This window comes from Mobula birostris, chromosome 22 (genome assembly GCF_030028105.1).
Source record: "Mobula birostris isolate sMobBir1 chromosome 22, sMobBir1.hap1, whole genome shotgun sequence".
NCBI classification, from domain to species: Eukaryota; Metazoa; Chordata; class Chondrichthyes; order Myliobatiformes; family Myliobatidae; genus Mobula; species Mobula birostris.
The window spans coordinates 15017266-15043112 of record NC_092391.1 but is presented as its reverse complement, the minus strand read 5'-3'; the positions used below and the strand labels follow the sequence as shown (position 1 = coordinate 15043112).

The window sequence follows — 25847 nt, the reverse complement described above, 5'->3', positions numbered from 1 at the left end:
ACATAGATGTTTCCACAGATGGTAAATTACAGGTATGAATAGAGATAGAGCAGAGTTATTTTGTTTTGATCAAAGACAAAGGGGAGATTAATTTGTGGAGTGCCATATTGAGAGGTTTAGACAAGATGGATATGAAGGGCCTATTTCTCCATTTTATGAAGCAGGAAGATCGACAACCTAGCAGCATTGATTTAAATCAATTGATATAAAATTTGTAGTGAGTTATAATAATTATTTTCTCATCTAAATAGTGGTGGGGATCTGGAGCCAAAAGCCCTCATCAAATTAATGAAGTATTTGGATGAGCACTTGATAATGTAATCATAGGCTGCAGAGGGATAGCTCCCATTAACAGTTTGATGCGGAGCGATGTAAAAAGACTCAAGTGGACCATGGAATATTTGGCTGAAGGGTCAGCCCTTTTCTGTGATTTAGATTTTATGCAATTACTGTAGTTGTCAAGTTTGTAATGGAAACATCGTGAGTTCAAAAACTGAACTGAGAGTTGAACAGGACACCAAGTTGCAATAATGTAGTCAAGGCAGAATTAGAATCGGTGCTGAGTTTATAGCATATGTGCCAGGGGCCAAAGAATTATTAAGAAATAGACGTGAGTCAACTGGTCAGATAGCACTAATACTGTGAAAAGCACTGGCAAGGTAGGGCTGGTTGAATTAATGCACACGTAGAAGCTACAGCAACATTTGGACATGTAAAATATGGTTGTTGAGAATAGATCCTTAGAGACTCAACAATAACACATAACTAAGTAATTTTTGAAAGGTTACATGAATACACTAATGAGAACTATAAATGAAAATCAATGTTAATAAAACAATAAAATGTTTTTCTTTTTTACTTACAGAGCTCATTCAAAGAAATGCTATAAGCAATAAAATTTCCCCATCTGGAAAGTGGCCTAATTCTTTTGACTTGGATTATTAAAGTAACTTCTCATTAGCATCAACATATCAAAGCCTGATTACAAAATCCAAGCACAATGTTACTTGATTCACTTTTGATTTCACATTTTAAGCCCTCAGGCAAAAAAACTATTATCTCTATAATAAGAGATGCAATGCAATGAGTTCATTTCTAAACTGCACAGAGTTTTCCACTGTGCATTGTGCTACTTCAGGTAATCAGATAGCTGTTAATTAATGAAAATGTCAGGTGAATCCCTCATCTGGGGTCACCATTATCCATTCAGAAACTGTATCCCAATATCATTAACAGTATCCAGTGCTACTTCGAGCTCAATTAACTTAATGTTATGCAAATGCATGCTCTCATCATCAGATTAACCCACAACGTTAATAGCATATAATTGGACCCTCAAATGGGGCAATTAGAGAAGGCTCCTTCCATTCGTCTTACAAGGCTAATTATTGTTAATAGAAGACAGGGACTACATCCCAAGGCTACAACCGAGAGGGGCAGCTGTCTGTAGAATACCCATTAAACACACATAATATGTGATTATTAATTCTGCACTGTAATGTGGGACTTTGAAAAAGCACAACTTTGAATGCAGTACCCTATAATATGTTATAAAAGATTTCTTTTTACTCTTATTTCAGGGACATATTTGGTTATCATACATATTATTATTTCCATTGTTCCATAGTTTTGAATGCCTAGTCCACCATTTACAATGACAAACACAATTACAATCCACTTTGACTTTTTTGGCAGCTTGTATATATTCACTACTATCAGCAGCTTCATGAAAGTAGATCTGTTCACACGGACACAAGCTATTTCGCTGACATAAATCCCACAATAATAATCAGGGCTTAAGTTAACAAGACATCTTCAGATTTAATTAAATCTAATTCTTGTATTTTTACATGTTTTAGGGATCGTATTCCAGATGTAACTAGTGCTCTGAACAAAAGTGTTGAATGTATTACTCAATGGCTAGGTTGCAACAGTTTCCTGATCAACTATCCAATATGCTTTCATGCACAGACTTAAAACAATTTGCTATTGTCTGTGTCAAAATCAGTTATTTAAAAAATCATGTTTTACTTTTGGACAGTTCATCAATTTCTCTAGAAAAAGCCTGAGGGTGACCTGCATGAAGTCTTAAGATTATGAAGGGATTTGATAGGATAGACATAGAGAAAATGTTTCCGCTTGTGGGGAATCCAGAAAATAAAGGAGGTCATCAATAAACCCATCAGGGAATTCAGAAGGGCTTCAAGGAGTAGAGAGTGTGAATTGCGTACAAGCATTTATGAGGAATCTAGATAAACACAGCAGTATTAAGAAAATGTTTTGCTAATGTGGCTATGTGGATGCGCAGAAAGAGGCTCATGTCAAAACACTAACACAGATCCCAGAAACCACATGTTCTCTTGCCGTGTGTAAAATCACAGTAATTTTCTGTAAAAGAGTTAATTCTATTTTCTGATGCTACAAAGACAGGGATTTTGTAGTTTAAAGAAATGCTTCCTCAAATCTGCAGTTTCACGTGTATCTTGTGAAGCAGCAAAAATTATCTTTAGATAGAAAGGTTCTAAGTTAAAGCTTTACATTAGCTACAACAAGGTATATCATGGAATTTTGGGTGGTAGTTTGTCAATGAGAGAACCAATGCCAGTTCCAGAAAGTCCTACAGAATTCTTGACATGTCTGGCTTGAGAATTTTATCTTAGAATGTCACTTTGTGACCAATATTTATATGTGCATAACGACCAATTTGTGCAGAGCCCCACAAACAAAAATATTAGAGAACAAACAACAAAATCATTATTTTAATGGGAAGTAATTTTGCTTGGAGAACAATACAGACTAAAACAGAAATGAAAACACCACATTTTTTCTTGGTTTGTTCTATACACGATCATACATATCTACCTCAGCCGCCAGGGTACGGGATGTCTCGGATCAGGTCCTGAATATTCTGAAGGGGGAGGGTGAGCAGCCAGTTGTCTTGGTACATGTTGGTACCAATGACATAGATAGGATAAAGGAGGAGGTCCTGAAGAGAGATTCCAGGAGTTAGGAAGGAAGCTGAGAAGCAGGACCTCCAGGGTAGTAATCTCGGGATTGCTACCTGTGCCACGTGCCAGCGAGGGCAAGAATAGTCGGATCAGGCAGATGAATGCGTGGCTGAGAGACTGGTGTAGGGGGCAGGGCTTCAGATTCTTGGATAATTGAGATCTCTTCTGGGGGAAGTATGACCTGTTCAAAAAGGACAGGTTACATCTGAACCCGAAGGGGACCAATATCCTGGCAGGGAAGTTTAATAGAGCTGTTAGGGAGGGTTTAAGCTAATTTGGCAGCGGGATGGGAACCGGAATGACAGAGCGGAGGAAGGGGAAAACAGAAATAAATCTAAGATAGTGAGCAGTAAAGATGTCAGGAAAGACAGGCGGGTGATGGGGCAAATTTGTAGCCATTGGGATGAGTTGCAGTGCAATAAAGTTGCATTGAAATCAAAGTGAAAAGTATCAAATATTGGTCTTAAGGTGTTGTACTTAAATGCACGCAGCATTAGGAATAAGGTGGATGATCTTGTCGTACAGCTACAGATTGGCAGGTATGATATTGTGGCCATCACTGAGACCTGGCTAAAGGATGCATGTCTCTGGGAGCTGAATGTCCAAGGATACACGGTGTATCGGAAGGATAGGAAGGTAGGCAGAGGGGGAGGCGTGGCTTTATTGGTAAGAAATGATATTAAATTATTAGAAAGAGGTGATATAGAATCGGAAGGTGCAGAATCTTTATGTGTTGGGCTAAGAAACAGCAGGGGTAAAAGGACGCTGATGGCAGTTATTTATAGGCCTCCAAACAGCTGCAGGGATGTGGACTACAAATTACAATAGAAAAGGCCTGTCAGAAGGGCAACGTTATGATAATTGTGGGGGATTTTAACATGCGAGTGGATTGGGAAAATCAGGTCAGCACTGGATCTCAAGAGAGACAATTTGTAGAATGTCTGCGAGATGGCTTTTTAGAACAGCTTGTTGTTGAGCCCACTAGGCGATCGGCTGTACTGGATTGGGTATTGTGTAATGAACCAGGGGTGATTAGAGAGATTGAGGTGAAGGAACCCTTAGGAAACAGTGATCATAACATGATTGAGTTCACTGTGAAATTTGAAAAAGAGAAACCAAAATCCGATGTGTCGGTATTTCAGTGCAGTAAGGGAAATAACAGTGGCGTGAGAGAGGAACTGGCCAAAGTTGACTGGAAAGGGACACTGGCGGGAAAGACAGCAGAGCAGCAGTGGCTGGAGTTTATGCGAGAAATGAGGAAGGTGCAAGACAGGTATATTCCAAAAAAGAAGAAATTTTCGAATGGAAAAAGGATGCAACCGTGGTTGACAAGAGAAGTCAAAGCCAAAGTTAAAGCAAAGGAGAGGGCATACAAAGAAGCAAAAATTAGTGGGAAGACAGAGGATTGGGAAGTTCTTAAAACCTTACAAAAGGAAACCAAGAAGGTCATTAAGAGGGAAAAGATTAACTATGAAAGGAAGCTAGCAAATAATATCAAAGAGGATACTAAAAGCTTTTTCAAGTATATAAAGAGTAAAAGACAGGTGAGAGTAGACATAGGAACGATAGGAAATGATACTGGAGAAATTGTAATGGGAGATAAGGAGATGGCAGAGGAACTGAACGAGTATTTTACATCAGTCTTCACTGAGGAAGACATCAGCAGTATACCGGACACTCAAGGGTGGCAGGGAAGAGAAGTGTGCGCAGTCACAATTACGACAGAGGAAGTACTCAGGAAGCTGAATAGGCTAAAGGTAGATAAATCTCCTGGACCAGATGGAATGCACCCTCGTGTTCTGAAGGAAGTAGCTGTGGAGATTGCAGAGGCATTAGCGATGGTCTTTCAAAAGTTGATAGATTCTGGCATGGTTCCGGAGGACTGGAAGATTGCAAATGTCACTCCGCTATTTAAGAAGGGGGCAAGGAAGCAAAAAGGAAATTATAGACCTGTTAGCTTGACATAGGTGGTTGGGAAGTTGTTGGAGTCGATTGCCAAGGATGAGGTTACAGAGTACCTGGAGGGATATGACAAGATAGGCAGAACTTAGCATGGATTCCTTAAAGGAAAATCCTGTCTGACAAACCTATTACAATTTTTTATGGAAATTACCAGTAGGCTAGACAAGGGAGATGCAGTGGATGTTGTATATTTGGATTTTCAGAAGGCCTTTGACAAGGTGCCACACATGAGGCTACTTAACAAGATAAGAGCCCATGGAATTACGGGAAAGTTACATACGTGGATAGAGCGTTGGCTGATTGGCAGGAAACAGAGAGTGGGAATAAAGGGATCATATTCTGGTTGGCTGCCGGTTACCAATGGTGTTCCACAGGGGTCCATGTTGGGGCCGCTTCTTTTTACATTGTACATCAATGATTTGGATTATGGAATAGATGGCTTTGTGGCTAAGTTTGCTGATGATACGAAGATAGGTGGAGGGGCCAGTAGTGCTGAGGAAACGGAGAGTCTGCAGAGAGACTTGGATAGATTGGAAGAATGGGCAGAGAAGTGGCAAATGAAGTACAGTGTTGGAAAGTGTATGATTACGCACTTTGGCAGAAAAAATAAAGGGGCAGACTATTATTTAAATGGGGAAAGAATTCAAAGTTCTGAGATGCAACGGGGCTTGGGAGTCCTCGTACAGGATACCCTTAAAGTTAACCTCCAGGTTGAGTCAGTAGTGAAGAAGGTGAATGCAATGTTGGCATTCATTTCTAGAGGAATAGAGTATAGGAGCAGGGATGTGATGTTGAGGCTCTATAAGGCGCTAGTGAGACCTCACTTGGAGTACTGTGGGCAGTTTTGGTCTCCTTATTTAAGAAAGGATGTGCTGACGTTGGAGAGGGTACAGAGAAGATTCACTAGAATGATTCCGGGAATGAGAGGGTTAACATATGAGGAACGTTTGTCCGCTCTTAGACTGTATTCCTTGGAGTTTAGAAGAATGAGGGGAGACCTCATAGAAACATTTCGAGTGTTGAAAGGCACAGACAGAGTGGATGTGGCAAAGTTGTTTCCCATGATGGGGGAGTCTAGTACAAGAGGGCATGAATTAAGGATTGAAGGGTGCCCTTTCAGAACAGAAATGCGAAGAAATTTTTTTAGTCAGAGGGTGGTGAATCTATGGAATTTGTTGCCACGGGCAGCAGTGGAGGCCAAGTCATTGCGTGTATTTAAGGCAGAGATTGATAGGTATCTGAGTAGCCAGGGCATCAAAGGTTATGGTGAGAAGGCGGGGGAGTGGGAGTAAATGGGAGAATGGATCAGCTCATGATAAAATGGCGGAGCAGACTCAACGGGCTGAATGGCCGACTTCTGCCCCTTCGTCTTGTGGTCTTGTGGTAATGTGGTGTTTTAGTTCATATTGGAGAGTTGGCACCTTTGACAGTACAGCACTTTCCTCTATTGAATGACTAAGATTTTGTACTTGAACCCTGAACGATCTGCCTAAGGAACCGTTACCAACGACTCCAAGCTGACACACAGGTTATTATCATGCCACTGTGAAAATCCTGGAGTAAAAATTCACCTCACATTCATCTCATATTATAAATGGCATCTTGAAGTTCATTATCCTGTTAAAGTAACATCATTAAAATAATGTGAAACAGAATTTGACTCAAATATGCTTAAAGCAAAGCCTTCTGAGTAACTTCAACCCCAAGACTGCATGTCAAGAAATAGGCACAAGTAGAATTGTGCATTCAATGAAATTTGAGTTGGACAAAGCCGGCAATGTATGGTGAATATAGTTAGAAAACATGCAGAGAAGGCTGTGAATTTACATGAAATGTTTATTTGAAATTCCAGAATACCCTGTCTCTAATGGACACAATTTCACAACCAAGTTCCTGGCTTGTTCATTTTCTATTTCATTGCAGATACAGCATAATAATCCTCTAAAATCACACCTTATGAAAGTGCTTTCCCTGCACACGGAACTAAAAGGTGATGAATATTCCACCGCATGCCCAACAAACTTCTTGTAAATGGCACGGATAGAGGACAGGTACAGCTGTATTAGAACAATTAATGAGGAGTAAGATAGGGCTGTGGTATGCAGAGCAACACCTACCACTTGAAATGGCTAAAGACCGAGTAGCTGGTAATGTGGTTATTAACCTTCCTGGCCCCGGGATTGTGCCAGAGATTTCAACTCCATTTTCCCAGTGATTCTTCTATTAATCTGTTGTGTGTTCTCAGTAATCCATATGGGGATCAGCACTAGAGAATACTGAGTATGTGCAAATACAGCAGACTGATGAATTCATTTACCTGTACAAAAGCAGTTAACAACCTTCTGAAAAGTCCCTGAACAGAGTTCAAATTTGGTCTGACTAGTAAAATAGTGCGCACACATCTCCCATTTTTATATCGAACTAATCTGTGCTTAGCGTTTTACTAGTAAGCTATGGGCACAGATTTTTACTATCTGTATATAGTAATGTAGAATTACTATAATTAGAATTATCTATAATTGGTAATGTCGATGCTACTGTTATGTATTGATCATAGATCTACAGAAAACGTTATCTATAGGCAGCAATCATCTATTTACATAAATAATTGTTAAATAATTAGAAATGTTTTACTTCTACTAATTTCACCATGCTTCAGTGAAAATTGATGTATACAGGCAAAGAAAGTCAGCCTTGTGCAGGGAACAGGATTAAATTTCTCCATCTCTTAGCACCAGCCTCATTATGAATCACTTGTTTAGAGAAACAGACCTGCATAAAATCTCCAAGGCCTGCATTATTTTAGGGAGAAAATGAATTCATTTTATCTGTTGGGACTTTCATTGAATTTATTCAGTGAGCAGCTAAGTTTTTCAGACCTGATTCCCTGGACTGCCGAAGAATCTCATGGACACTACTAATGAAATAGAAAGAGAAAATGCTGGAAACACTCAGCAGGTAAAGCAGCATTTATGGAAAAAGCAAGTGTTGATGTTTCTTATCTGAGACCCTTTGTCAGTTCCTTCATCACATGTAGCTGAGCTAGAATCAAATGCATTTCATAAAGTTTCTGTCATGGATAATTAGAAAGTGCTGAACTGTTCAAAATTTAGTTCAGTTTCTCTTTCCTCAGATGCTGCATGATTTGGTGAGTGTCTCTACTATTTTCTGCTTTTATTTTAGATTTCTAGGACCTGCAGTTGCAAATACAACTGGCACCAGACTCTCAGGGTTTGACAGGGTAAATGTTTAGGGTCCCTGCTTCTCATTTCAACGCAGTGTGACCTTACATTTGTCAGCAACAGGATCAAACTCGATTGCACTTCCTGCTGCAGCTGAATAATGCATCAATATAATCCTGCCGGTCAAGCCCTATTTTAAAGGAAAAACAGAATCTTCCCGGTGTCTGCAGCCATCCTGTTCCAGCTCTATCCATTAGATTGGATCAGCTTTAATTGTAACATAGTGAAATTCGTCACTTGTGTCAACAGTCCAAGGATGTGCTGAGGGACATGATTCCAGTGCCAATATAGCATGCCCACTACTTACTAACTCTTTGGTATGTGGGAGGAAACTGGACCAGCTGGAGGAAACACATGCAATCATGGGGAGAATATACAAACTCTATACAGACAGTGGTGGGAATTGAACCTGGGTCGCTGTTGAACTAAATGGGAATTAGTACATCAGGCTATGGAGAATGATCTCAAGGCAAATGCAGATCAATAATGTTCTCTGCCTTGGATTATTAAACAGAGTAATAAAACACTACCACACAGAAATGAGCCCTTTGGCCCACCTAGTTAGTGCTGAACCATTATTCTGCCGTAGTCCCATTGTCCCTTTTCAAGTGCTCAACTGTTGAAATTCAGTCATTTCCTTCTGTTCTAAAAGGTAGATCCAAAACTTTAAAATTCACTACCAGCCAAAGAAACCTTAGTGCCAGCACTAAAGTCCACTATCTCACCAATCTTAACCAGCATTCATAATTAGGAAACATCGGATTTTCTTACGATCTCAACAATCCTTTGGACTACTTTCTATCACTTATACACTCAAAGGTAGAAGAGAATATGAATGAGAATGAAAAAGTGAAAGAGAAGAAAATTTTAAACTATAAACCCATGTTTTGTATTTGGCCATATGTCCAAAGAGGACAATAGGTTCTTGATTAGTTAGGGTGTCAAGAGTTACAAGGAGAAGGCAGGAGAATGGGGTTAAGAGGGATAATAAATCAGCCAAGATGGAATGGTGGAATCAACATGATGGGCCAAATGGCCTAATTCTGCTCCTATGTCTTATGTCACCATGAAGCAATATCACAGGTTTTTTTTCCAACATTAGTTCTCTGTTTCTCTTTGCTTTATCGCCTTTGTTTTCTCCCATTTTCTCAGCTATTCAAATATAAGTGATGTGATTAACCTTAATTACTGCTTAGTACTGAAAATTTTACAATACAAAGGAGATGGTGATGGGCTTTAGGAAAAATAAGCCTGCGCTGCTCCCTGTTACTATTGATGGTGAGGACCTACAAGAACCTGGGGATGCACCTGGATGACAGACTTGAGAGGAGCACCACCACGGAGGCCACTGACTTCCTAAGGAGACTGAGGTCCTTTGGAGTATGCAGGCCTTTCCTTCACATGTTCTACCAGTCTGTTGTCACCAGTACAATCTTCTATGTGATGATGTGCTGGGCAATGGCATCAACACAGGTGATGCCAACAGGCTTAATAAACTGTTTAGGAAGGCTGGCTCTGTTATAGGAGTCAAACTGGACACACTGGAGGCTGTGGTAAACCAAAGGACCCTACGGAAAATCCTGGCAATTCTGGACAATGTATCTCACCCTCTGCATGCCACCTTGGCTGAATAGAGGAGCACCTTTAGTAACAGACTAAGACAACTGCGCTGCTCCAAAGAGCACTACATGAGATAATTTTTACTGTCGGCCATTAGGCTCTATAATGAGTCAACCTATAGCCGGGGAAGTGATGACCCTCCTCCTGTAACTTTTTTTTCTTCCTTACTTCTCTTCAAATATTTCTATATCTGTGCACTTGTAATGCTACTGACAGTGTAATTTCCCTTGGGATCTATAAAGTACCTATCTATCTATTTCTCTCCCTATTTCAAACTCTTCCATCTTACCCTTCTCTGTTTTGCTCTCTTTGCAACATTTGAAATGAAACTACATATTCAAAAAGATACTTCTTGGTATATTAAGGTTTAAGCTCATTAAGGATTCTTCAATCTGTTTGGTTGAAATGGCTTGTTGTTTACCATAATCATCCTCAACAGACTGATTCCAACAGTGTCAGAACAGGACCTTCCCGAGTTGTAATGTGGCTTTCGTCCCGAACGCAGCACTGTCGACATGACCTTCGCAGTGAGACAGATACAGGAGAAGTGCCTGGAACAGAACATGACATTATACTCTGTCTTCATTGATCTGATGAAGGTGTTTGACACGGTCAACAGAAACGCGTTGAGGATCATCCTTAGAAAGCTTGGCTGCCCGCAGAAATTCACTACACTCATCCGCCTGCTCCACGATGGCATGACAGGAGAAGTGTTCTCAGGTGGTTCCCCACCTGAGACTTTCAACATCTCAGATGGCGTGAAGCAAGGGGTGCGTTCTAGCACCAGCGCTCTTCAACTCCCAAGTGCTGAAGCATGCTGCTAAGGACCTAGACCTGGGTATTTATATAAGATATCGCCTAGACGGATCGATGTTTGACCTGAGATGCCTTGCTGCAAAGACCAAAACGTTGAGGAGGCTCATCACTGAAGCCCTGTTTGCTGATGACTGTGCCCTCATGGCCCACCAGGAGAACCACCTGCAGACGATTGTCGACAAGTTCTCCACAGCCTCAAAGCTGTTCGGCCTGACAATCAGCCTCAGTAAGTCAGAAGTTCTCCTACAACCTGCTCCAAACAGTCACCCTCCTCAGCCATGCATCACCATCGACGGCACTGTCCTGAAGAATGTGGAGAGCTTCAAGTATCTAGGAAGCACCATCTCCGGTGACAGATCCCTTGACAAAGAGATCATAGCAAGGATCCAGAAAGCCAACCAGCACTCGGGAAACTCCATGTCAAAGTTCTGGAGCACAAAGACATTCAGCTTTCAACCAAGCTCAAAGTGTACAAGGCTGTGGTCCTCACCTCTCTCCTGTATGGCTGCGAAACCTGGACCCTGTACCGCAGGCACATCAAACAGCTGGAACAGTTTCACATGCGCTCTCTGCGGTCGATCCTGAGGATTCAATAGCAGGTCCGAATCACCAACCAGGAAGTCCTTGACAGAGCCAACAGCACAAGCATTGAGGCAAGGATCCTCCAGGCCCCGCTACGCTGGACTGGCCATGTAATCCGCACGGGTGAAACAAGAATCCCCAGGCGGCTGCTCTACGGTGAGCTTTGAGCATGGCAGTCGCAATCAGGGCCGCCCCAGAAAAAGATTCAAAGACAATCTGAAATCGTACATCAAATGGGCAGACCTCCAGCCTCAACAACTTGAGGAGTCCGCAGCCGACAGGGCTGCATGGCGCGCCCTGACCAGAAAAGCTGCGTCTGACTTTGAGGATGACCGAAATCAGCGCCTTGCAGCAGCACGAGACCGACGCCACAAAGCTGTGTATGCACCTGTTCTAACAACCGCCATTCCATGTCCAACCTGCAACCGCATGTGTGCTTCAGCCTTCGGCCTCCGGAGCCACACGCGTATCAACAGATGACTGCACAATGTTTAGTCTTCCTCGGACCCCGAGAGACAACCACCTACAAGAGCAAGATGCTCTATAGAAGCAATCACGCCCCTCTACCAGGACAGCTTATTGCCAACCACTGATTGCATGGTGAGGAGCATAGTTATATGACAAAGTATTTTTAACACAGAATATAGTTAGTTGTAATGTAATGGTTACATCATTATTTAAGCAAGTCTCAATATACTGCATTAAATATCTTACATGAAGGCTTACCTATTTGCTAAGAATCCTGCATCTTTTAACATTTCAGCTTGTACCAGATCCTGAGGAAATCCATGCATCACCCAGCCCCGAGTGGAACAGTCCAGTTTACTTAGCCTTTGAGTGACACATTTCATGACCATAACATCTGGAACTAAAATAAACAAAATATGATTACAATATTATACAATATTATAGTACAGTATTATACAATATTACAGTTTGCTATGTTTCTGAGTTTGTGAAACAAGAATAATCTTGTTCATCTTTCCACCTCACCACTTGAGATTGTGCCTCAAATCTTTTTCCTGGATGGCACGTGTCACATCATACAGAGTAGGGAATTTAATCAAAGAGAACTTTTAGCCTGGTACCAATTCCACGCTTGATGTTTGGGTGATAGTTGATAATCACATATGAAGTATATTCTTCCCAGTACATTTGCATTTCAGATTCACACAATAATCTCTTATAGCACTAATAACATATGCACTATTAAGAGTCATATTCATACCACAACCTTTTAAAAATATTTCCTCCTTTGGTGTTCAATTCCACCATGTAGTGTTGCATTTTATTATGAAGATTTTTTCTTATGTCCTCCATTCCATTGTCTATATGCAGTTTTGCAACTCCTTTGTACACCATGTCTTAATAATTATGTAATCCATTCTGTATTAACTGTAACACAGTGAGTGGAAAAATTGATTACCTGATCATTATTCTGCTGCAGTTTACAAATCAGAATCATGTTTAACATCACTGGCATAAGTCTTGAAATTTGTTAATTTTATGGCAGCAGTACAATGAAACACATAAATAAAAATAGAGAAAAAAAGCTGAATTACAGTAAGTATATACATGTCTATTAAATAGTTAAGTTAATAAGTAGTGCAAAAAAAAAGACAAATAAAAAAGTAGAGAGGTAGTGTTCGTGGTTTCAATGTCCATTTAGAAATTAGATGGCAGAGTGGAAGAGGCTGTTCTTGAATCATTAAGTGTGTGCCTTCAGGCTTCTGTACCTCCTTCCTGATGGCAATAATGAGAAGTGGGCATGTTCTCGGTGGTGGAGATCCTTAATGAAAGATGCCACCTTCCTAAGGCACCGCACTTTGAAGATATTTTGGATACTATGGAGGCTAATACCCATGATGGAGCTGACTAATTTTACAAGTTTCTGCAACTTACTTTGATCTTGTGCAGTAGCCCACCGTCCATACCAGACGGTGATGCAGCTAGTCAGAATGCTATCCACAGTACATTTGTCGAAGTTTTCGAGTGTTCAAGTTGACAAAACCAAATCTCATCAAACCCTCAATAAAATATAACTGCTGTCTTGCCTTCTTTATAGTTGCATCAATATGTTGCATCCAGGTTAGGTCCTCAGAGATATTGAAACCTAGGAACTTGAAATTGCTCACTCTCTCCACTTCTAATACCTCTATGAAATTAGTTTGTATTCCCTCCTCATATCCTTTCTGAAGTCCATAATCAGCTCTTTGGTCTTGATGATGTTGAGTGCAAGGTTGTTGCTGCGACACCACTCCACTAGCTGGTACATCTCGCTCCTGTACACCCTTTCATCACCATCTGAGATTCTGCCAACAATGGTTGTATTTTCTGCAAATTTATAGATGTTTTTTGAGTTATGTCTGGCCACATAGTCATGGGTGCAGAGAGAGTAGAGCAATGGGCTGAGTACACATCCCTGTGGTGCACCGGTGTTGACTGTCAGCAGGGTTGAGATGTGAGAGAGGTTATGTGCTAATTGACTCAAGTGTTACATCACATCAGTGTCTACGTTTTAAATATGATTCATTGGTTCTATATGCCATTGGGCATTATGATGAGTAAATGAAAGGTGTTTTAAAGTTCAAGTAACACAAACCAAATGCTGGAGGAACTCAGCAGGCCAGGCAGCACCTGTGGAAAAGAGTACAGTTGACGTTTCAGGCCAAGACCCTTCAGCCTGAAAAGTTGACTGTACTCTTTTGTATAGATGCTGCCTGGTCTGCTGAGTTCCTCCAGCATTTTGTGTGTGCAGTTTGGATTTCCAGCAATTGCAGATTTTCTCCTGTCTGTGATTAAAAGTCTAGTTATTTCTTTTACTCAATAGCAGAAATTCTGTTTAGAATAGAAAAAGGTTTAAACTTAAAATAATGCTGGACAACAAATTTTTTTGAAAGTGTTGCCTCCTCAGAATCTATTTTTGTTTATGATAGACCACTTGAAGCTGAACAGAAATATAATTTCAGACTACTTGTAGCATGTTGGAATTCAGAGAAAGAAGAAACTAACGTTAATTTTAATATTATGCATTTAATTGCATAAAGGTGCTGATGCTTTGCAATAGTTCAACTAAGATGGAAGTGTTTTGTTGATGATTTTTGTTTGTACTCAAGTGTCTGAGGCTTCTTGCTTAAGTGTCCAACAGTAATCAGCCAGCATTGATGGATTCCAGTTGCCCTGATACTGCTTCTCCGTGACTACAATGGCCTGGTGAAACCTTTCACCAGGCTTGTCATCGACAGCAGCAAGGTTTGCTGGGAAAAATGGGAATGCAGAAAATGAATCTTTAGTGACATACTGTACTTCATGGTTTTGTGTGCTTGAAGCATGTTATCAACCAACTGCAAGTAGTTTGGTGCTCTGTAGTTGCCAAAAAAATTTGCAACAACATCCTCAAATGCCTTCCACGTGATTTTCTCTAGTCAAGTCAAGTCAAGTTTATTGTCATTTCGACCATAAGCTGCTGGTACAGTACACAGTAAAAACGAAACTACATTCCTCCAGGACCATGGTGCTACATGAAACAACACAAAACTACACTGGACTATGTGAGACAGCACAATGCTACACTAGACTATGTAAAACAACATAAAAACTGCACTAGACTACAGACCTGCACAGGACTACATAAAGTGCACAAAACAGTGCGGGGCAGTACAATAATTAATAAACAAGACAATAGACATAGTAGAGGACAAATTACAATATAATAATAAATGATGTAGCTTCGGTACCTTTTGCAGACGGCAGGAGGGAGAAGAGTTTGTGTGGGGGGTGCATGGGGTTCTTCACAACACTGTTAGCTTTGCGGGAGCAGCGTGTGGTGTAAATGTCTGTGATGGCGGTAAGAGAGACCCTGATGATCTTCTCAGCTGACCTCACTATCCGCTGCAGGACCTTGCGATCTGAGACGGTGCAATTCCCGAACCAGGCAGTGATGCAGCTGCTCAGGATGTTCTCAATACAACCTCTGTAGAATGTGGTGAGGATGGGGGGTGGGAGATGGACTTTTCTCAGCCTTTGCAAAAAGTAGAGACGCTGCTGGGCTTTCTTGGTTATGGAGCTGGTGTTGAAGGACCAGGTGAGATTCTCTGCCAGGTGAACACCAAGAAATTTGGTGCTCTTAATGACCTCAACAGAGGAGTCATCAATGTTCAGTGGAGAGTGGTCGCTTCATGCTCTCCTGAAGTCAACAACCGTCTCTTTTGTTTTGTTCACATTCAGAGACAGGTTGTTGGCTCTGCACCAGTCTGTTAGCCGCTGCACCTCCTCTCTGTATGCTGACTTGTCGTTCTTGCTGATGAGACCCACCACGGTCGTGTCATCGGCGAACTTGATGATGTGATTCGAGCTGTGTATTGCTGCACAGTCGTGGGTCAGCAGAGTGAATAGCAGTGGGCTGAGCACACAGACCGGGGGAGCCCCCGTGCTCCGTGTGATGGTGTTGGAGATCCTGCTCCCGATCCGGGCTGACTGAGGTCTCCCAGTCAGGAAGTCTAGGATCCAATTGCAGAGGGAGGTGTTCAGGCCCAGCAGTTTCAGCTTTCCAATCAGGTGCTGAGGAATGATTGTGTTGAATGCTGAACTGAAGTCTATAAACAGCATTTGAACATATGCGTCTTTTTTGTCCAGGTGGGTGAGGGCCAGGTGGAAGGTGGTGGCAATGGCGCCGTCTGTTGAACGGTTGGGACGGTGTGCGAACTGCAGAGGGTCCAGTGAGGGAGGCAGCAGGGTCTTTATGTGCCTCATGACGAGCCTCTCGAAACATTTCATGATGATGGATGTTAGTGCGACTGGATGGTAGTTGTTGAGGCAGGACACTGAAGACTCCTTCGGCACGGGGATGATGGTGGCGGCCTTGAAGCACGTTGGAATGACAGCACTGCTCAGAGAGATGTTGAAGATGTCAGTGCGAACATCTGCCAGCTGGTCTGCACATTCTCTGAGCACTCTGCCAGGAATATTGTCCGGTCCAGCAGCCTTCCGTGGGTTGACACCGCATAGAGTTTTCCTCACATCAGCCACGGTAAGACACAGCACCTGGTCATTGGGAAGAGGAGTGGTCTTCCTTGCCACCACATCATTTTCCGCCTGGAAATGAGCATACAAATTGTTCAACGCATCTGGGAGGGAGGCATCACCAGCACAGGCAGGTGATGTTGTCCTGTAGTTGGTGATGTCCTGAATACCCTTCCACATGCACTGCGTGTCACCGCTGTCCTGGAAGTGGCTGTGGATTTGCTGGGCTTGAGCACACTTTGCCTCTCTGATGGCCCAGGACAGTTTGGCCCTCACCATTGTTAGGGCTGCCTTGTTGCCTGCTCTGAAGGCGGAGTCACGGGTCCTCAGCAGTGCACGCACTTCCGCGGTCATCCATGGCTTCCGGTTAGAGCGTGTAGTGATAGTCTTGGACACAGTGACGTCATCGATGCACTTGCTGATGTAGCTAGTCACTGATGCTGTGTACTCCTCTAAGCTGGAAGAGTCGCCATCGATTGCAGCCTCCCTGAACATGTGCCGCACAAGAAGTTCTTCGATTTGCCTGTCATTGACGACCTGTTTGATTTATGGACTAACAAATATGTCTTCCTTAATCTTGGCATCAGTTATTCTGACTTGAATTATGAATTGAAATAACAAATATAGGCTATTTCTTTGTTGTCCATTGTAATCATAAGAATTGTGGAACTGGTTTATTTTAGGACTATTAACACCAGATGAATGAAATTTCAGAAGATTTAGTTATCTGCCAATGCTGTCCTTGAGGTTATTGTTGCCTCCTTTATTATTTATCCTTACAGACCACTATAATTTAAATTAATCTCAGTGGCCTACCATATTTCAAGGGGAGTTAGACCATCTATGCTTTTACTAGGGTGATCAAGAACTTAAATATAAACAATTTGTAATGATATAAAGATACATGCAACTCAACTGCCTATTTAAAACTGTGGAACATTTATTTTAAAAAAGAACCTAAAATCAATCTTTTACAAATACTAAGTAAGTGTTCGAGTATTCAGTATAACTATTGCTATGTATTGATCATTTTGTGCTCTTTGTCATGATGGACTAGGCACAGTATCCTGGTATGGTTCTGCTGTATGCTGTAAAACTTAATGATAAATGAAGCTGCAATCATCCTGAGCAATAAAAGTACTAGAGAGAGAAGATGGGAAGCTGGAAATGAAGAGTTGTATTGGTCACTAGTACTCCAGTAAGGTACCTTAACATTCTTATGTCCCTGCATGAGAAAAAAATCAATCTGATCTCCAAACTGGCGACAACTTAATTATGACTACATAATTTATAAGGCTCCATCATGAAGCATGTTTTCACTGTGCTCATGGAGTTGATCACTTGCTTTATTGTGAACAGAACCGTCTCAAATATCGAAAGGCCTAGATAGAGTGGATGTGGACAAGCTGTTTCCTTTAGTAGGGGAGTCCTGGACGAGAGGTTACTGACTCAGAATAGAAGGAGGTCCCTTTAGAACAGAAATGAGGAGGAATTTCTTTAGCTACAGGGTGATGAATCTGTGGAATTCATTGCCACAGGTGGCTGTGGAGGCTTGGTTATTAAGCATATTTAAAGCAGAAGTTGATATGTTTAAAGTAAATTTATTATCAAAATACACCTATGTCACCATATACAACCTGAGATTCATTTTCTTGCAGGCATACTCAATAAATCCATAATAGAATAATAATCATAACAAAATCAATGAAAGACTGCAGTAACTTGGGCATTCAACAAATTTGTAGAAGACAACAAATCATGCAAATACAAAAAGAAAGAAATAATAAACAAACAAACAAACAAATAAATAAATAAATAGTATAATATATATCGAGAACATGAGATGAAGAGTTCTTGAAAATGACTCCATAGGTTGTGGGAATATTTCAATGATGGGGCAGATGAATTGAGTGAAGTTATCCCACTTGGTTAAAAGCCTGATGGTTGAGGAGTAATAACTGTTCCTGAATCTGATGGAGTAAGTCCTGAGGCTGCTGTACCTTCTCCCTGATGGCAGCAGCGAGCAGACAGCTTGACCCGATGACGGACGTTACTTAGCATTAGCATAGCAATAGCATTTACTTAGCGATAGCATTTTGTGTAAATGTGCTCAATGGTGGGAAGGGCTTTGCCTTTGATGGACAGGATCGTATTCACTACTTTTTGTAGGGGTTTCTGTTCAAGGGCATTGGTGTTTCCATAAAAGGCTGTGATGCAGCCAGTAAATATACTCCCTACTTCACATCGATAGATACTTATCAAAGTTTTAAATGTCATGCCAAACCTTTGCAAACTCTAAAGGATGTAGTCACTGCCGTGCTTTCGTCATAATTACCCTCACATGCTGGGCCCAGAACAGGTCTTCCGAAATAATAACACAGAGCAACTTAAAGTTGCTGAAACACTCCAACTCAGATCCTCTGATGAGGACAGCTTCATAGATCTCTGGTTTCCTTCTTCTGGAAGACAAATATCAACTCCTTAGCCTTGCTGACATTGAGTAAGAGGTTATTGTTATGGCACCACTCAGCCAGATTTTCAATCTCCCTCCTATATGCTGATTCATCACTACCTTTGATTCAGTCTATGACAGTGCTGTCATCAGCAAACTTGAATATGGCATTGAAGGAGGAGGAGAAGATGGCGGCGCGACGTAGCTTGCGCGGCCACTCCGGTGAATGATATCTGTAATCTGTCAAGTAGGGTGCCGTGCACAATTCTGATTTGATGGAGACAGACGTAAGAGCACGGAGGAACATCCGGAGAAACTTCTGAGATGCCTTTTTGCTGCCGCTGTTACTGTGGGATCCTGAATCTCCGGAGAGGAAGGCCCCGAATCCTCGGCTTTGCTTGTTGCTCGGCGGCTGGGACGGGGGTCAAGGTGCTCTGCAGAGATGTGCTCGGTGTTGAAGGGCTGGTCAGAGGTTCGAAGTTTTCGGACGGACTCAGAGTCAGCTGTGGTTGGGTGCTTCCAATGCATCGATAGTTGTCGGTGCCTGGAGGTTTATGGCAGAGTGAGTTTCTCCTTTCTTCCGCCTGCTATCGGGGACTATCGGGAGTCGATCGGAACTTTGAGACTTTTTTTTACCATTCCCATGGTCTGCTCTTTATCAAATTATGGTATTGCTTTGCACTGCTGTAACTATATGTTATAATTATGTGGTCTTGTCAGCGTTAGTCTTTGGTTTGTCTTGTTTTTTTGTGATATCACTCTGAAAGAACATTGTATCATTTCTTAATGCATGAATGCATTTCTAAATGACAATAAATGAGGACTGAGTGTCCTCATAATCTAAAATCTGTGCTTAGACACACAGTCGTAAGTGTAAAGCGAGTAGAGCAGAGGGTTAAGCACAGAGCCTTGTAGTCCACGTGTACTGATGGAGATCATGGAGGAGATGTTCTTGCCAATTTGAACTGACTGGGGTCTTCAAGTAAGGAAATTGAGGATCCAATTGCACAAGGGCATATTGAGGCCAAGGTTTTAGAGCTTATTGATTAGTTTTGAGGAGATGATGGTATTGAATGCTGAGCTGTAATCAATAAAGAGCAAACAACAGGAATTCTGCAGATGCTGGAAATTCAAGCAACACACATCAAAGTTGCTGGTGTCTTGGCCTGAAAGGTCGACTGTACCTCTTCCTAGAGATGCTGCCCGGCCTGCTGCATTCATCAATAAAGAGCATCCTGATGTATGCACCTTTGCCATCCAGATGTTGCAGGGTTGAGTGAAGAGCCAATGAGATGGCATCTGCTGTGGACCTGTTGCTCCCATAGGCAAATTGGAGCAGATCCAAATGATTTCTCAGGCAGAAGTTAATTTGCCTCATCATTCTTGATATGTTCTTGATTAGTAAGGGCATCAAAGGTTACAAGAGGGCAGGAGAATGGGGTTGAGAGGGATAATAAATCTGCCATGATGGAATACCAGAGCAGACTCAATGGGCTAAAAGGCCTAATTCTGCTCATATGTTTATTGGTTTTATGGTTTCTTTATTCTGCAGGGTGTCTTGGGTTATTCATGCTGGATTATCCTTGTGCTCCGAGCCTCTGCACACAGGCTCACCGGCAGGTTTAATTGCACCTTTATTCTCTGTGGCAAGGCTAGCTTGTATTTGTTCTCTCTGATGGGTTAGCCAGTATGGTGACCAGCTACCAACATAGATATGTTGTACTTCATTCCATGAAGACCCATCTTTCAAACTCCCCTGAACATGTGCATTATGTGGTGAGGATTGTACCTTTCTTTCAGCTGGTGTTCGCTAAGATTGAAGCCAATGATGGTTCACTGCTGTAACTGACATAAGTACAACAGCAGCTGACACAAAAATTAAAAGACAAAGATTAGCTCTCAGAGTGGACAGCAGGGTGAGAGGAGAAGATCCCTTAACATACCTGCATTTTGCATGCAGACTGATAGGCCACAATAAAAACAGAAAGTGAAAAAATGGTGCCACAGCATTTACCTCAATTTTTTTTTACAATAAATCTTTTCCATTTTTGACATGTTCTCAATTAAAAAGTAATATTATAAAAACCAACAAATAAATGAACAGTATACACAAGTAAATTCAAAGAAGGATATTCTCCTGGCACACATACAAAAAAGTGAAATTATATCAAACACTTAGATACATATAGGGTCTTTCACAATGTCAGAATAACTCAACATTTTGCAAAGATTTACTTTCAAAGTTTAGTTAAGCTTGATTTGTAGGCAGATGTACTCATTTGCATATGGCATGTTCTCACAAGCAATGAGATAAATGACCAATTAGTTTGCGAATTAATTCATTGGTTGAAGAATTAATGTTGACCTGACTATTAGAAGTGCACATATTCTGTGGGATATGTATGTTTATTAGACAATAACACACTCCACTGGCTCTAGTCAGCATAGATTATGTACTAGAACATTGAAAAGAGACTTGAACCAATATTGAAAAAGCAGTCACCAAAATCACTCACTCAGGTTTAAAAGCATCTGGCATGAAAGCTGCTAAAAGATAATGTGGAAAAGCAAAACATATTCTTGCGACACTGTGCAGTGCAACTCTCTGAAATGTCACCAATAATTAGAGGTTGTTAATAATTGATCTAACTCCATAATGAAAGTAATCCTCCTGCCTCTAATTCAGTGATTCAAGAGGAAATTGTGCTCATTAGTGCTGAAAACAAAAACAACTCTCACATTTTCTCCAGTGGTATACAGAAGATTTTTAGTACGGCCTGCCATCTGCTGGGGAATGTTTCTAACAGCAACTTTACAGTTCAGTAAGACACAGGAGATTCTGCAGATGCTGGAAATCCAGAGTAACACACACAAAATACTAGAGAAACTCAACAGGTCCGCAGCTTCCAAGGGAAGGAATAAACAGTCAACGTTTCATCCCGATGAAGGGTTCCAGTCCAAAATGTGGAGTTTATTCCTCTTACTCATTAACACTTGCCCTGCTGAAAGTTTTACAGAAAACTATTCCATACTGCTTCAGACGAAATGCAACATTTTGGGTGCAATACATAGTCATAGTCATACTTTATTGATCCCAGGGGAAACTGGTTTTCATTACAGTTGCACCATAAATAATAAATAGTAATAGAACCATAAATAGTTAAATAGTCATATGTAAATTATGCCAGTAAATTATGAAGTAAGTCCAGGACCAGCCTATTGGCTCAGGGTGTCTGATCCTCCAAGGGAGGAGTTGTAAAGTTTGATGGCCACAGGCAGGAATGACTTCCTATGACGCTCTGTGTTGCATCTCGGTGGAATGAGTCTCTGGCTGAATGTACTCCTGTGCCCACCCAGTACATTATGTAGTGGATGGGAGACATTGTCCAAGATGGCATGCAACTTAGACAGCATCCTCATTTCAGACACCACCGTCAGAGAGTCCAGTTCCATCCCCACAACATCACTGGCCTTACGAATGAGATTGTTGATTCTGTTGGTGTCTGCTACCCTCAGCCTGCTGCCCCAGCACACAACAGCAAACATGATAGCCAAGAAACTGTTCAACTAGTATCACATCCACTCCACGCCACTTCAGTCTTTCAGCTGCAGTAAGAAGGTGGCATTTGGCTATGTTCAGAGGTTTAGCTCAGAGTCAGAGGAGAAGGGAATGGGCTTATATTCAACATCTATAAAACAGGAGTCCTGTGTTAAACTGCATCAATTGTGCAATGCTCTTTTACAAAATTCTGGAAAATGTGGTTTTCAGAATCTTTGGTCATCTGACAGGAAGAATAATTGAGGATGAAGCTTTCAGTCCTATGGTCTACTGGGAAGGAATGGGAAGGAAGGAATGTCCCATGATCCTCTCGTATCCCCTTTTGCCAATCACCTGTCCAGCTCTTGGCTCCATCCCTCCCCCTCCTGTCTTCTCCTATCATTTTGGATCTCCCCCTCCCCCTCCAACTTTCAAATCCCTTACTCACTCTTCCTTCAGTTAGTCCTGACGAAGGGTTTCGGCCTGAAACGTCGACTGTACCTCTCCCTAGAGATGCTGCCAGGATAACACCATCCTGTCTTTGCAAAATTCTCCAAATCCACTGACAGCATAAACAAACCAGTGATGGCATCCATACACCTTCGCTCCATCTGCCACAAAAGGCAGGATTTCCCATTTCAGTTTGACTTCCTATTACCATCCTGCTATATCGGTCAATGGCCTCTACTGTCACAATGAGGTCTTTTCAGGTTGGAAGAGCATCATCTCATATTCCATTTGTGTAGCCTCTAACCTGATAGCATGTATATCAACTTCTCTAACTTCCAGAAATGTCTTCAACCTTCCCCTTCTCTTTCTTTCTACCCCCATTCTGGGTCCCCTTTTCCCCTTTCTCTTCTCTTCACCTGCCCATCACCTCACTCTGCTGCCACTCCACTGCCCTCTCCTATGAGATTCCTTCTTCTGCTTTTTTCCTTTTTCCACTCTTCACTTCCTATCTTCTTACTTCATCTCTCCTTCTCCCACCCATCCACCTGGTTTCACCTGTCAGCTGCCAGCTTGTACTCCTCCTCCTCCTGTCACCTTATTATTCTGGCTTCATCCTCCTTCCTTTCCAGGTCCAATGAAGGATCTCGGCCCGAAATGTTGAGTGTTTATTCCTCTCCGTAGATGCTGTCCAACCTGCTGAGTTCCTCCAGCATTTTGTGTGTGTGGTAACGATAGCATTCTCTCCATGACCAACATCCCAGGCATTGAGATATCAATTACATTTTACATTGAGATATCAATTACATTTTACATTGAGATATCAGTAACATGGTTTTGTTCTAATTGTGTTCTTTCTTGTATACATTTGTATAATTTATGTTTAATTTGCGTTTATGCTGTGAACCTGATGCTACGTGCCTATGATGCTGCTGCAAGTAAGTTTTACATCGCACTTGTGAGTACATGCACTTGTGTATGTGACAATAAAGGTTATGGGAGAAGGCAGGAGAATAGGGTTGAGAGGGATAATAAATCAGCCATGATTCAATGGCAGAGCAGACTTCATCAACCAAATGGCCTAATCTGAATCAGAATCAGAATCAGGTTTAATATCACCGGCATATGTCGTGAAATCTGTTAACTTAGCGGCAGCAGTACAATGCAATATGTGATAATATAGAAAAAATAAATCAATTACAGTTAAAAAAATATAAATAGTTAAATTAAAAACAAACAGAGTAAAAACTAGAAAAAAAAATGAGAGTGTTCATGAGTTCACTGTCTATTTAGAAATCGAATGGCAGAGAGGAAGAAGCTGTTTCTGAATCCCCTTCCTGACGGTAACAATGAGAAGAGGGCATGTGTTGGGTGATGGGTAATTCTGCTGCTATATCTAATGGTCTTATAAACTCAACTACAACTTTCATTCCATTGGCTGTGTAAGACAGGTCATGCCATTCCCATACACAATACCAAACTCTCAAAGCAGGCAATCAATTCTAAATCCCATCAAGAGAAGAGATTAGCAGCTAGACAAGAAGAAAAGATTCAATGGCTTTTTCAGCAGCTAACTTAAACTGCTCAACCAACTCATGGCAAACTCTAGCCCATGACAGGTCAACATGGAGAAGAGCATTTAGGACAATATTGAGAATCATGACTTTTTGTTAGGAGCATAACTCCCGAACTAGTCACCCACAATATCAGGTACCTCTTGCCCCATCTTGGTAGCCCATAGATCCCACAATGAGCCACCTTGGAAATGAGTACAAACAAGTTATCCTCAAAAACAGGAGAAATTCTGCAGATGCTGGTAATCTAAAGTAAAACACACAAAATGCTGGAGGAACTCAGCAAATCAGACAGTGAGAAGATGCTAGAATAGTTATCCTCAATCCTGATAGAGCATCAATGAAAGAGATTTATCATATGTTTTAATATTTGACATTTTGAGTAGTTTATACTGTTTTTGTTAGATCTCACTAGTGCAAGTGTGGTGTCTAAAAGGGCAACAAAGCTAAACTGTGAAAAAGGAACAGAGAAAGAGCAAGTAATCAAGAGGCAGCATGTACAAAACAGGAAATACTGAATGAATTTGGGTCAGGAACAATTAATAATTTATAGTATTAATCTGCTCACTTGCACCACTCCAAATTAAATGGATTTGAGCTCTGACTGATGCTTTCAAATCTCTACTAATATGGCCATTTGAGCTTGATACTTATTTTTTTTCACTTGGATTAGAAATTGAAGCATTTTGTGAATAGTTGGAAGTCATCTAAAATATTGCCAGGAGTTGAGAAGTCTGTGTGGTAAACTAAGACAAGGTTAATTATAGTACTTGTGTTGTTTGGAGGGAATACTTTTCTGCATGCTACTCTGAAATACTTTCTTGTATAAACTGCAAGAGCACTACAGCTGTGATGTAAGGAGAGGATCTATTGGGTAGTGTAAGGGGTGCAGAAGAGTGTGTGTTAAGTATCAATCGATCTTTAACACAATGCTTAAGTCACAATTTGATTCAATGCCAAGTGTGCAGCAATGTGACTTGTATGATTTGATTTCTCTCTTTGGGCTTGCAGTTAGATACAACTATATGACTATTTGCCCATTTCAAAATGCAGTTTATAGTCAGCTACATTGATATGGAACTGGAATCACTTATATTGCAGACTGGATGGGATGATGCATTTCCTTCCTAAAACATAAAAAATCTGGCAGCTTTTAAAATCATTTGCTAATTCTTGCTCTTTATTTCAGTCTTTTTTTAGACCAATTTCAAATTTTCAGACTAGTATGGGACTTGACTCCTACAAATCTTGTAATATAGCCATTTCCTCTGTAATTTGTATTATGATTTGGTGTTTCCAAAATCATAGTACTAATACCAAATCACAAAACCGTCATTAAAGATAAAAAAAAATGTTTCTCTAAGTCACTAATGCTTATTATTAGCTATCACAAAATCAAGATCTCCCCATTGAATAGCGATCACACAGTGGTTTGTATCGTATTAATTACTGGTATAAATTAAATAGTTTCATTACTCTGATGCCTAGAGTATTATACTGAGTCCAAGAAAATAGATTACTATTTGTTGGATTATGAGAGGGATGTTGAAAAAGCACGTATCAATTTTAAAGTAAAACAAATAG

At 41.1% G+C, this 25847-nt stretch overlaps 1 protein-coding gene across 3 annotated transcripts in view; it reads right to left on the bottom strand.

Annotated features, from left to right (window-relative positions):
• The window catches only part of ak8 (adenylate kinase 8), a 166700-nt gene that overhangs the window by 46318 nt on the left and 94535 nt on the right, over window positions 1–25847 (bottom strand). For all 3 annotated transcript variants that reach the window (XM_072240089.1, XM_072240092.1, XM_072240091.1), the window contains exon 11: window positions 11957–12098. In XM_072240089.1, the coding sequence (XP_072096190.1) occupies window positions 11957–12098 (142 nt within the window). The remainder of the gene's footprint in view (window positions 1–11956; window positions 12099–25847) is intronic.